Source organism: Primulina eburnea, chromosome 4 (assembly GCF_022965805.1).
Source record: "Primulina eburnea isolate SZY01 chromosome 4, ASM2296580v1, whole genome shotgun sequence".
Taxonomy (NCBI): Eukaryota; Viridiplantae; Streptophyta; class Magnoliopsida; order Lamiales; family Gesneriaceae; genus Primulina; species Primulina eburnea.
In genome coordinates, this window is record NC_133104.1 from 1,399,611 (window position 1) to 1,413,387 (window position 13,777).

At 34.0% G+C, this 13,777-nt stretch overlaps 2 protein-coding genes across 6 annotated transcripts; one reads left to right on the forward strand and one right to left on the reverse strand.

The window, feature by feature from the left end:
- Positions 1–1,001: 1,001 nt before the first annotated feature.
- LOC140830492 (uncharacterized) lies at positions 1,002–6,967 on the forward strand. 2 transcript variants are annotated; one of them, XM_073193832.1, is made up of 9 exons: positions 1,002–1,430; positions 2,000–2,181; positions 3,013–3,191; positions 3,911–4,172; positions 4,264–4,336; positions 4,706–4,742; positions 4,899–4,970; positions 5,461–5,785; positions 6,430–6,967. In XM_073193832.1, the coding sequence occupies exons 1-9, from the start codon at positions 1,319–1,321 to the stop codon at positions 6,853–6,855; spliced, it is 1,668 nt and encodes a 555-aa protein (XP_073049933.1). In that variant the 5' UTR covers positions 1,002–1,318; the 3' UTR covers positions 6,856–6,967. The 2 variants fall into 2 exon arrangements, with proteins under 2 accessions (XP_073049933.1, XP_073049932.1); XM_073193831.1 differs by having other exon boundaries at positions 1,005–1,430; positions 3,911–4,195; positions 4,278–4,336.
- A 309-nt stretch (positions 6,968–7,276) lies between these two features.
- Positions 7,277–10,441, reverse strand: LOC140830493 (uncharacterized). 4 transcript variants are annotated; one of them, XM_073193836.1, is made up of 8 exons: positions 10,310–10,441; positions 9,187–9,521; positions 8,974–9,045; positions 8,799–8,866; positions 8,538–8,688; positions 8,082–8,162; positions 7,909–7,998; positions 7,277–7,607 (listed from the first exon to the last, which is right to left on the reverse strand). In XM_073193836.1, the coding sequence occupies exons 2-8, from the start codon at positions 9,436–9,438 to the stop codon at positions 7,527–7,529; spliced, it is 795 nt and encodes a 264-aa protein (XP_073049937.1). In that variant the 5' UTR covers positions 9,439–9,521; positions 10,310–10,441; the 3' UTR covers positions 7,277–7,526. The 4 variants fall into 4 exon arrangements, with proteins under 4 accessions (XP_073049937.1, XP_073049936.1, XP_073049935.1 ...); XM_073193835.1 differs by having other exon boundaries at positions 10,172–10,441; XM_073193834.1 differs by having other exon boundaries at positions 10,101–10,441.
- Between the last annotated feature and the right edge of the window lie 3,336 nt (positions 10,442–13,777).

Below are 13,777 nucleotides of genomic sequence, written 5' to 3' on the forward strand. Positions count from 1 at the left end.
GATAATAAATTAGTCTAAAGTAATCGAGTGAACCAAATTTCCATTTGTTTAGAGGGTAAAAAGAAAATAGTGTTTGATTTAAATCCTTAAAGTTGCTATAAAAATTTATGCCAAAATTATTTCAGGCAACACTTTGGCCATGCATGCTAAAAAAAGATGTGTTTCCATTTAAGACAGTATCATGAGTCAATTTTATAAAACTAATATTATATTTGGATCATAAAACATTGTTTTTAGTGTAAACATGAGAATGATTGATTCGTCTTATGGATAAAGATCAGTGAGATCATCCTAGATAATAATAACATAAATGTCAAATATTTTTCATTTAGTTGTGACAATAATTAGATTTCCTTGGGAAAAAATAACGGTCAAAATAATAGTATTTTCACAATTATTTTTTGTACAAATAGCTCAAACTATATAAATTATTTTCTATCAAGAAATTTATAAAATCTATCAAAACTATGAACAAAAACTGTTTTCACTAATGAGATTTATGTAATTCACTAATCACTACTTATAAATGTAATTCATTGTCAAATTAAATAATTTTTATCCTAAGTTTTCATTAATACATTTGAGGTGAAATTCAAATATTAACTTTTCCAATAAAATTAACTAATCACTCTGTCATATAAAACATATTATAAAGCTTTTGGTATAAAATCGAAAATAAAAATTTAATAAGAGGGAGTAGAATTAGATTTATAAAAAATATAAAAATTGTATATTAATTATGATCACCATATTTATTTTTAATGTATGAAACTGAACGAGTTTCTATATAATTTAACGAAATTGTGGTAAAAAAAGAATCAAATGTCTAATTTTTTCAATCAATTAAAACTAAAATTCAAAAATAGTAAATTAGTTGAACTAATAATGACGAATAAGGACAAGAGGCTAAAAAGCAAGCTCGAGTCTTTCAGAACATCACCGCTGCTTCTTTATTCATTCACTTGCTCCATTTACAACCCCGTCCCTTTCAGCCCCACCCCCAACACCACACACACACACACACATATATATATAGATGTATGTATATGTAGATGTATGTATATGCATATTTTTTTCTCCTCTGAGGAGATCTTTGTTTAACAAGATTTCTCCAAGATTTGCCTTCGTTTACAAATCCAACCCTTTATTTTTTTTGAAGGAAAAAAAGTAATCGTAACAGAAAGAAAATGTGAAATGAATGACCCCTTTATGTGTGACAAGGAAATTAATAAATACATGATATGATTTCTTTCTATCAGAATGAGGATTTCTTGATGCTGCAGTGGTCTCATATGAATGGTTGATGTGGGATTAGAATATGGAACCGAGGGCCCTTTCGTTCTTGGCTGTTATTTTCATTGCTCTCTCCATTTTCTTGAGCTCAAGCTTTGCGCTTTCCAACCCAAGGGAACCTTTCAAGGCCTTCTTTGGTTGGTTTATTCTTCTCTTTGAGATTTTGGCAACTGGGTTGTGTTGATTTTTATTTTAACGTTGGTGTTGTTAATGTTCAAATTATATTGCTAGCAATTCGTATGCGTTTTCTTGGATGATTTGGAAACTGGGATCCTATATTTTTGTCATTTTTTTAGTGTCTTTAATGCGGTAGAGTAGTTTTTGGCGTAATCTAAGCTTTTATTAACAATTATATACTGCATCTTACATTTCCTTTGTTTCTTTGATTCTAATGCTGGTTGGAGGTTAATAAAGTTTCTTTCTTTTTTTAGATCATTAATAAAGTTTCTTGAATTGCAATTAAGTAGCTGTGCAATTAAGTTATAGTTTTTTATTGTCTTATGGAATGTTGTAGAATATTGAAATGGAAATTTGATTTGTATATTACAGTTTCTCTCACTATTGGGATTGCCTATTTTACACTCTTTCCAGATTATTTCAGAAATCTGACGTTAAACTTTCTGTCTTCATGGATATTAAATTCATTTTTGGCAATGAAGTTTCATTTCTTCTCAATAATTTAATTTCAATTGCAACACATATGCAGGAGAAGAGAATTTGGGGTCATGGAAGGATGAAATATTAAGTGCGGCTGCAGAAGCTCCAGGGCCGGCCAACGATGTGAAAACTCTTATATTGGCAGGGAACAGGACAAAGAGGCCTGACATTCTTGCCGGATTTCATAAATACAGAGGTGGATGGGACATTGCCAACAGACATTATTGGGCTGTAATCCCTGTTCTCCTTGCTTTACAATGACTTCCGAGTTCTCTAATAATAATAGCTTGAGAAGTTTTTCCATCAAGTTCATGTTTTAGCTTTCACTTGCATTAAGATGAAAAAGATTTTCACAGCATAGTTAATACATTAAACGTGTATTCGCTCAATGGAGAAGTCAGGGATCACCTCACGCCTTCTTAACCGTCTGATAAAAATTAGGCCGATATATGTTGACATATGTGTCATCATTAACACAAGTCCTCCTTAAAAAAGTTTAGGCAGTGTGTTTGATATAGAAATGTTGTGGATACTTTAGGGGAATTTCTGATTAAGCAAATGATACTGTGAACTATCTGATGTATGGCTATAATTGTCATTGATGTTAGTGCTTGTTTGGCATTTTTACACTCTACAAAATCTGTTGCATTCTTGTGCAATAGTTTGCGAAGTACAAGAATTTTAAAATTTTTCTCGTTTGATTTGTTGAAAAGTCGTATTGCTAACCAATAATCTCGAGATAGAAAGCTTATCCTAAGGATGAATGCTATTCCTGTGTTCGATATTCTTTAAGACATTGTGTTAAAGAGAATCCTACTCGTAACTAATCTTACAAATTGAGTAAAGTAGTAAACAATGATTGTTTTACGAGATGATGAGAGCAGTTTATAATCAATAATTGTTAATTAAATATCTGGTAATCAAGCGGCCGTATTAGCTTGTCACACATGTATTATCATAATATGTATTTATGTTTTCCTTGTCAATCAATACTGCAGTGGTAAATATTAATGTTAGTGCTTATGACAATTTTTATATTAAGCTTATTTATATTTGTATCAGTCTGTCGGATTTACGGGTGCTGCAGCTTTCATTGTCGCTGCTTTGTGGTTTATTTCATTTGGCTTGGCTCTTATTATACATCATTTTTGTGGATGGAAAATATCTATCAACGGCAAAGAATCAAGCTGGTCACTCAGGATATGTCTTGTCCTGCTTATCATCTTCACCAGTGCTGCAGCGTAATAATCTAAACTCATACCATCTTGCTTTGATTAAATGTAATCATCAATGCTCGAACGTTTTTATTCAGAGTCCATTGTTTATTTGATTTGCTTGTTTTCAAGTCTTAGTCTGAAGTCTGTTTTATGCTGGCATCTTCTTTCTGTGTCGGACACTTACTTGTCCCGTTGTCCTTATCTGACAATTCTTGAGATAATTGATGTGGTTTTGTGCAATCTGCCATCAATGTTACCGTGATGAACTCAATATCATTAGGGAAAAAAAAGATTTCAAGCATTCATCTCATGACCAAGGACGAGCTAGATTATTGGGATTATATGATTTCAATACGTTCAATGCTAAGTAGTATAGCTTCTCTTACACTTTTATTCCATTTCCGCTGCTTTATTTGATGCATATAATTAAAGGTCTTTTTTTCCCTTTGGCGCCCAACTCTTATGAGGATATAAATTTGTTACTGTATAAAAGAGGGTCGAATCCAATTATTGTCGCCTTTCTGTTGAAGGGAACTCTTCTGAATACTTTTAGCAAATTACCTCATGGTTGATCTTTGCATCGTTAGCGTCGAGTACACAAATTTATTTTAGATAAATCTCTGTAACTAAAATGCGATGCTCCCATTTTATAGTTTATGTCCATTTACTATTAATTTTTTAGTCGCTGGGTATTTTCTGCCGATTATATTGATTTTTTCTGTGATCTGCTTCTTTGTCAACAGGATTGGATGTATTTTACTTTCTGTAGGACAGGATAAATTTCATGGAGAAGCATTTCATACTTTGAGCTATGTTGTAAACCAGTCAGAGTACACGGTGCAGACGCTAAGAAATGTCACGGAATATTTGTCGCTGGCAAAAACTGTCAGTGTCGCCCAGATTTTCCTTCCTTCAGATGTCAAGGATGATATTGACCGGTTAAATGTGGAGTTAAACAGTGCAGCAGATACTTTGGAGCAGAAAACCAACGAAAACTCGGGAAAAGTACGAAAAATCTTCAATACAGAGTATGTTTATATACCACCTGTGGTATTTTTGTGACTAAATCTTCGACTCATGTTACATTTATAACTAGTCACCTTATTGTAGGAGAGCAGTACTAATAGCTGTTGCAGTGGTGATGCTCGTCATATCCATTATAGGCCTTGGTACGTCTGCTGGTGTACCTAACATCCTATGCCAAACTGCTTTCGGACGAATTTTATCCTTAACCAGTAAAATCAAATGTTTGTTTATGACTTTTACTGGATTACAGAATAGCAACACGGTAATATTTTTCAAAAACAGTATCGAGAGGAGTGAAATGTCTACTGTTTTGATAAAAAAACGAAGGTTGAAAATTTCTATCATTTATATATACAATTTATTTGTTAACTGCTTTAAATGGTCCTTTCATAACTTGAATTTTTTTATTGTCCTAGCTCTTTTTATAAGTGGCCTAACTCTGGTCTACCAAATGAAATACTTGGTTCAGAACTTTAGATGTTATCTAATGAGTGATTATTTTCTAATTGCAGTGCTATCTATCCTTGGCCATCAACATGCAATTTACATGTTAGTTTCTTTGTTTATATTTTTTTCCTTCCTTTTATGCTTTGTCATGTTATACAGTTGATTACATTATTAAATAAGAATTTCTTGAATTCAAGGAAAAGTGTTCTAGAGTATCTGTGTTTGTAAATTTTCTTATGTTCCGTCATATTGCTGCAGATTCATCACTAGTGGATGGTTACTCGTTGCAGTTACATTCATTCTTTGTGGAGTTTTTGTTATTCTTAACAAGTAAGATACTTAATTTTGTTGCAGATGGACTTTTGTTTATGTTTTTTTTAAGGTTTTAGATGGTTTTGATACAAGGTCCTGCATGAAGTAAAGGCTACCTTTTAGTGTTATGTTATTCAACTATGGATTTTGATAAGGCTTTAACAGATTAATACTTTTGACAGTTTTAGAAATTATGACCTATTCATACCCTTTTGTAAGAATGGTTAACTCATGGAATCATGCACTTAGATCATTGTAAAGTTAAGAAGGTTGAGTTTTTTTCTTATATTCATTAGTTTCGTACGATGATATGCGTTTGTTCCATTACGTACTTGATTTTGATACTTTATTACTTCTGGGCCATGTCCTCACGAAATGGTAAAAAAATGACATTTTCTGAATTGTGGGAGCAATCTCCATGTGCCCAAGTGATCTTCAAAATTTAGTCAATGCTCTTGATACAATTGTAAAGCTTTTGTGGCTGAAAATGGTGTATTCTCTGTTTCAGTGCAATCACTGACACATGCATGGCCATGAGCGAATGGGTCGAGAATCCTCACGCTGAAACTGCACTAAGCAACATCCTTCCTTGTGTTGACCAGAGAACTACTAACCAAACTCTATTCAAAAGCAAACAAGTGATCAATGATATCGTTAACATTGCCAATGGATTTGTAGGCTCTATTGCCAACTCAAATCCACGTCCGCACGCTGCTTCAAATTATTACAACCAATCAGGTCCACTGATACCTCCACTGTGCTATCCTTATGACTCCCAGCTGCAAGATCGTTCATGTTCAGCTCAAGAAATTTCAGTTGACAATGCTTCTCTGGTAAGCATAGCTGATACAGTTGATACTTTTTTGCATCTCTTGCTTATACTTTTTTGTATTCTCCGGAGAAAATTATTGAACGAGTGCGGCAAGGTGTTTTGCAATTTTAGGTAAATGCAAGGGACTATCTAGAATTGCCTAGGTGTTTGGTGGAGCGAGTGATGCTCAAGCGGTCACCACCCGAACTTAAATCGATAAAATTCACCGCATGAGCACATGAGCGTAATCTAGTAGTGAGTCAGCCTTGAGTCGACTCAAATGCTTATCGAGTCACTTGAATGCTAGCTCAAGCAACTCGAGCACCAATCAATCTCTCTATCTCGAAGGAGGTTGCGGTGGTTAAAGTTTCCTTCAATATTCATAAAAATTATATGCAAAACCAGATGTTTTATGAAATAGTGCAATCACTTTAAATTAGATCGAACTTGGTTGTAAATAAATATCAGAGTTCAAGCAGGAGCACTCTAACCCAAGTAAAACATGAGCGAGTTTGACTCAATCTAGTACTTAAACTTGGTTTTAGCTAGCTCAAGGTGACTTCAAGGAAAGCTAGTACTCGCAAGTAGCTTGATTTACTTGAACCTCTCAAGTATGGCCAAAACTTGAGTATTAATTAACAGACTTCTTTATCATGGCTACTACAGGTTTGGCAAAACTATACTTGCATGGTGTCAGCAAATAACCTTTGCAGCAGCGTCGGTAGACTCACTCCCAACATGTACGCTGAACTGGTGGCAGCAACAAACGTCAGCTATGCCCTTGAACACTATGCCCCGCCTCTCTTAAACTTTCAAAACTGTAATTTTGTACGTGATACTTTCAGAAACATAACCACAGACTATTGTCCTCCATTGGAGCACAATCTTCGTCTTGTAAATGCCGGATTAGCACTTATATCAGTAGGAGTCATGCTGAGTCTTGCCCTGTGGATTCTGTACGCGAACCGCCCCCGAAGGGAGGAAGTGTTTGCTAAGATTTCATCAAGAATAAGAGGCAGCTTCAGTGGCAACAGAAGCAGATGTAGTGAGAATGTTGTAACAAGTTCAAATATTCCAAGGATTGGAGTTTAGGCTTAGATTTTAATCAAATGTTGGTTATTATATACTTACAAAACGTAGTAAATTGGATGGAATGTATTTTTCTTTTCGTGGGTAATGGGAAAGAAATTTTGGTTGGAAGTCATTTTGCATAAATGCATTATACTTTCGGCTATATATGTACTGTAAAATTATCATTATGATAATTCATTAGTTGTATATATTTTTCCTTTTAAACAAATCACTTATGCTTCTTATTTAATATTTTGTTTTCTGAATATCAAGTTAATCAATGTAAATTTTTTAAGACGACTTGTCACAAATTCCTTTATCAAATAATTATGTTAGTTTTTTCATTTGGTACATGTGAATAGTGGTTATTGTTTTACGCACGCAAGCTAGCTTGAATAATGGATGTTTGAGTTATATATACATTTTGGATTTGAAACAAATATTATCTAACATCTATGAATGCCCGTTTGGTTGAAGTTCTACACAATCTTGACTTTAATTCTACGTAAATTTTATTTATAGAATGTATATATTTATTCACAAACGCATCTCTGAAGCTTCTCAACTAAAACCCAATCAAAAAATCTGCACTTGCTATTTCCTGTTCTCTGTGGGCAGCATCCATGCTTTTTCATCAGCAAAATGTATCGAACGCGAAGTACAAACAAAGGATGGATGAACGTGACAAGTTATTAATGTTCATCTATAACATGTGGCCGATGTAATGCCAATGGACTAGCTTCCTCATCAGATGGAGAGAATGGCAGATTTGCCTGTTAAATGCCACCCCATGAGAAACTAAATGAGCAGGCTTTCCAGCTATTCATGGGGGCATATATTGAATTTTTAATGTTTTCTTTTCCATATTATATTGCAAAATGCTGCTATATTTCTGACTACATTTTCCTATGTTTTAAGTGAGTTTAAAACACTAAAAGTGTTACTAGCTCAAGACTGGGCGAAACAACGATTCACATAAGAAAGCTTGTAGGAAGCAGTAAAAATAGACATTTCAGTAAGAACAAAGGTAGGGGAGTCCGAATAACTAGAGTTGTGCGTGGCTATCAGATATACCTGTCGGTGTCGGCTACGTAGGATGGAAGTCACTGCTTTTAGTATTATGCAAATTGGCAGGATAATCCCAGTAACTCGCAGCATCAGCAGCTGCAACACACACCCAAAAATAGGTTAATTATATCACAATGCTTGAAAAATTTTCGTTCTTGGTGTATACCATAGGAACTTACCATGATCAGTGTGAAAGAATAGTTCCCAACTCGACTAACAATGACCGGAAGAGTATGTCGCAGGATCAAGAGAACCATGAACTGCACCAACAGAAGACGTTAGTATGCATGCCACCAAATATGTAGCCAAGCTGTAACTTCTACGGTCGCTACACACTTTAAAACCAAGTATCCGTTCTAGAAAGTCCAGCCCATGTGAATTTTTTTTGTCCATAATTTGAACATTTCCCATCTTCCTACGAGGAATACAAATCATTCTTCTTCTTGACCGTGTCTGATACTATTTCTATGTGTTGTCTACATTGAGCCACATCACCCATTTAAATAACCCACAAGTAAGTCAGTGGGTTGCGCTCAAAAGCACTTGATGCATGAGTGATAAGACAATTTGGAGCAAGGAGAATCAATCTTTTGAATGTCCAAAGAATTTCAAATAAAGAAAGGTAAGAGAATTACCAGCATGGCAACTGAGCGACAGCAAGCTATGCTTCGAGTAGTAGAAACTGAATACTCGTCATAGTCCAGATCAAGGAAACTTCTGTCTGTTGACACCATTGTAATAATATGAGGTTCGTTTGAGTCGCTTCTAGCAATTTGCCAATGTCCCCTGATAACAACCAGCTGATTTAGTGATGAGAAAAACTACATAAAGTTCTGAAAAACCCTTCTGCAACACATGCTAAATGAGATCAAAACTCAATATTAAGAAAAGGTTACGTCAAGTTCATTGGCTGTCCTCCCAAACGAAAAATGGGGGGTGGTGCCGTATATGCAGGCTTGAATTGCTGAAATTGACACAGAAATACACAATTTAGACAATGGTAAAAAAGATTTCAAGAGACTCATAGAAGCTGAATTCACCTTTAAGAAATGCTAGAAACTAGAAGCTCACCTGATGGCATATTTCACACATGGTGTCGCCTTTCTCGTTGCACCACCTCTGTATGCATTTACGGTGAGCATACTGAAAGTGAGGCAGAATAGAGGTATAAGCCGATCAATGTAGGCCATTTCAATTGAAGGAACTCATGACAAGATTAACTGCAACATCATTAAACACAAAATCTCCATGGCAGAAGCAAAACAAAAACTTAAAACAATATACCTTTAAACTTCCACAGCAAGAGCAAGGTGTCTCCATATTTGAATCGAAATCTTCGTCCTGACATATCCTGCACTCCACCACTTTTCTTGATGACAGACTACCTTCAAAATCCTCATGGGATGAGCAACTAGTCGATGTACCATTGATTGTCGTAGGTGCCACACGATTCAAAAAATTCGTACTTTCAATAGCAGCCTCCAAAGTCGATTCGGTGAGCAAATGATCAACCAGAAAAACAAAGTGATCTCCCATCGTTTTGCAAATAAGGGCAATCCTCTTTTGTGTGTGTGTGTGTGTATTATAAAAGCTCTATCCAATCAGTTCTCGTGGAGCACCTGATTATAACATAACAAGATATATGATGACTATAAGAAACTCACAACAAATACAGCAGAAATAATTATTACACATTATAATTACAACTTATTGCACAATCCGTGTTTATTAAATTGTCACATGTGTTCTGTCCAATAATATGAATACATGCTACAGGGGGGTTATGCATGTTAAACTAAAGCCTAGTACTAAAGGAAGCAGAGAAAGAGCATGCTGATCAACAGAAAACAACCTTGAGGACAGAAAAAATTCTCAAATGATAAATTTTAAGACCCAGTGACAAAAAAAAGAAGAAAGGAGTTGAAGAAACAAAGCCGAATGATGATTCTTTAGTAGTCAAATATATTGTTTAAGCCATCTAAAGACAACCACAGGCTACAAGAAACGGAATGAAAATACAAACAACAGCTCGAATAAATAAGAAGGGAAAACATAAAGAATTGAAAACGACTGCTAAAATTCAAAAACATCAGGATGCTTTTCCTCAATAAAAAAAATTGAAAGACTTTCTGAAAGAATCCGAAAACAGCCAAAAATAACAAAAAACCATTTTAACAAGATCACTCAAAGAAACAAACCCAAGATTCCAAAACCATGGAAAACACAGGAAGAAATTTCAGAACGCCAGAAGAGGGAAAGTTGAACATACCCAGATAGGAAAAATGGGATCTTTTTTCACAAGATAGAGTCAGAGGCAAATAAAGAAGCCAAAATACCGCACAAAACGAGGGAATGAAAGGGAAGATGCTTAGAAAAAGTCACGAAGCTGAGGAAAAAAGAGTCTTACAAGAAGGGGAACGGATGCCTGAAAGCCAAGAAACATGTCCTGTTTAGCAAAACCAGGAATTGGTGAAGAAGGAAATTGAGTGTGTTTTTCGACAGCACTTCAATTCAAATTCTCAGATGACACGATCATACACATTTTGCAAAAAAAAAAAAAAAAATATATATATATATATATATATATATATATATATATATATATATGTATATCCCGAAAATCAAAATCTTTTCAAAAGTTAAATAGAAATTGTCTCGAGTCTTTCAAGCATGTCCCACCATGAATGCACGCGACACTTGCAAAATTAGCGTTTGAAGGTTTTTTTTTATGCCTTTCAAAATTTTTAGGGAAAAAAACTATAATTTCGGAAATATTAACGGAAACTAGACGATTGGGTCTCCTTTTCACCGGAAGGTTCGATCCTGGGTGTGGGGCAGTGCCCACACTCAAGATCAAGGGTTGAGATTCATATTATGGGGAATAAAAAAATTTAAAAAAAATAAAAAATTGGGCCAGAAAAAATTCTGGCCCTTGGATGTACTCCTGGCACTGTCTGTAGGGGTAGGGTGAAATAATCCCTTTTCACCAGTATCGAGATCATTGAGTGTTTTAAACTTAATTCTTTATTTATTTTTTATTTGTATCCGAAAATCTTACTCAATTTTCTCTCTCGGACTTAACGCAGTAGTCTGAAAATCTTCTAAATTGGATAAACAATATTAACAAATCATGTGCATTCGATAGAAAAAACATTGGAAGAAAAAATCAAACTAGTGAGCATGTGGACACTTCAAATCTTCAATCTTTATTGGTTCACAAGTTGCTGCTTTGCATCGGTTTTACTTATTAGTACATTTGATCTCGATATTTAATTGAATTTATTTCAATATTAGAAGGTTCAAATTAGTAGGAATATATCAGAGGACAAAACGCAAACGATCGGTTTCATAGAGTTTTTATTATTTTAAAATTCAAAATTTAATTTTTAAAGAATCTTAGAATGTGTTCGATGAAAATTATACGGAAAATTGATAAAATATCATATTTCCGTAGTTTCAAAGCTTGTAAAATATATATATGTATACAGCAAACGTAAACAGTGAAGCTTCTTAGCATGCTAGTTGCAATGTAAGTATAATATATAAATATTTATATATATTAAAGTGTAAAGATATTAGAGTTTTTTTTTTATTCACAATAAAAAGTAATACTCTTAGCATAAAAAATAATAATTTTTCATAGATGACCTAAACAAGAGATCCGTCTCACAAATATTACCCGTGAGACCGTCTCACATAAATTTTTGCCTTTAAATTAATGTCAGGAGACAAATAACGTGGTAAAAAAAACTTTCATTTAATAAATAATAATACAAAAAAATATATGATGAGACAACAATGATCATGAAGTCTCTGCCTTTAGCACTCTAAAAATAGATATTTGAAAATACTGGGAGACGAGTTGATCTACTCCATATATATATTTTAGAAAGTAATAGTTTTTGTATCAAAAGTAATATTTTTTAATTGAACAATAGGAGTTTTGTATCATAAAATTGACACGTGAGATGATCTCGCAAGAACTTTTGTATTTTGACAAATATTTCAAAACTTATGGGTTGATCTATGCTCAATGGCGGATCTATGGTTCCAACTAAGCATCATACATATGTTTTTTAACAAAAGAAATTGATGTTCCTTAAATTTTTTAAAGTCTTCGATGATAGCATGAATATAAATATTGTTAGAAATATCTCTTTCAATAAATATCATCAATGCATTCAAAAAAATCATCTCTCATTTTGCTTCGAAATCTAGTTTGCACCATATTCATTGCTGAGAATGGTCGCTTTGAACTCCATAGTATCTGTAGAAACTCGAAGACTAAGCACAAACACAATTTGTGATAAAGTAATAATGCTACATGATTAGTAAAACCATAAGCAAATCGCATAATAAGATCCATCTGCAAAGTATAATTGATTTGATAATACAATTAGAAGAACTAAAGTTTCTTCCAAAAAAATTGACACAACTCATCTTTCAAATCAAAATTCCGGATAGCATCAATATATTTAAAATAAAAACAAATCTGAAACGAAAAAATCAAACTTAATAAAATTTGTGATTACATTTTAAAGGAATATGCTCTTCCAATTTTCTATCACCTTTTCCCCGTACTCTGCTTTTTGGAAGAAAAATAGTTCTTGATGAATTGCAATTGACAGAAAATCAGGCCCTCTTTCCTCTTCCTTTCTTTTTATTTATTATTTAGTTGTCATTTTTATTTTATATTATTTATATGTTAAATTTGATATTTAAAAAAAACGTAAGAAAAGAAAAAAGCGTAGAAGGTAAAAAAAAATCTGGGAATGATGAGATTTCATGATTTTCAATAACATACATATTCTTTTCATTTATTATGGGCCAATTTAGTTATAAATTTATTTTTTTAAAAAAAATTATATACAGTAAAAAAATTTGGGAGGCCTTGGCATTATGGTGGATCCGTCAATGTCCACTTACTGTCAGCATAGCAATAGAAAAAGCAGTTTACAGATTTAGTCGATCCTGGGCGTAAGGGTACTGCCCTGACTCTTTCAATTGCCGACACGTGTCATCATTTATTATAAATGATAATTTTTATTTGTCGGCTAATTTCCCAAACCATGGTTTAGCTTTTAGAAATTGCCGTCCGTTCAAAATTTTGGGACTCCCACCATTTTTCTTAAAACTTTTCACGGTAGCTCTCAACACCCACCACCCACGGGGGAAGGTCACCGTTGTGGCCATACATCTCCGTCACGAGCCCTTGAGTCCTCGGAGAAGTCTACTTGTTCAAATGCAACTGCAGAAGCTGTCCAGAACTTTCAGAAGGTATATTTTGTAATATATTGCTTGAAAACCTAATGTATAGAGTCTCACTGATAATGCCGATAATGTGTTCATTCAAGGGATGTATGTTCCTCATCTAATTTTCTTTTCTTTCTTTCCCCATTTGATGCTATACAAGAAAATACTATTTTTAAGCGAGCTGTGTCAATCCAACATCTCCGTCAGCACAACAGCGAGCATCTCCGTCGTCGCAACCGCTATCCTTCTCCTCCGTCCTCGCCACCACACCGGCGAACCCCTTGCCTCCTTGTCACACAAATTTTAATAGGTTCGTGTCTACCTCGCTAACACACTACTGTAAAATCTATTCTTGATTTTGGAAAAAAAGTGGGTGCTTTCTGTTTGTGTGAAAAATCGATTCTTGATTTGGGAATTTGTCTTATGATTTAATCAAGTGAATGATTTAATCAAGTGAAGCTTTCATATATATGATTCAAGGACTTGTGTTATGATTTAATCATTCCCGATTATTTTTATATTGCATAATATGCAGTTGATGTTTTTTTGAAGGCAAGTCATAAATTTCAGAAGCTTTCATATGTAGGATACAAGTACTTATCTTAGCATTTTATCAATCCAG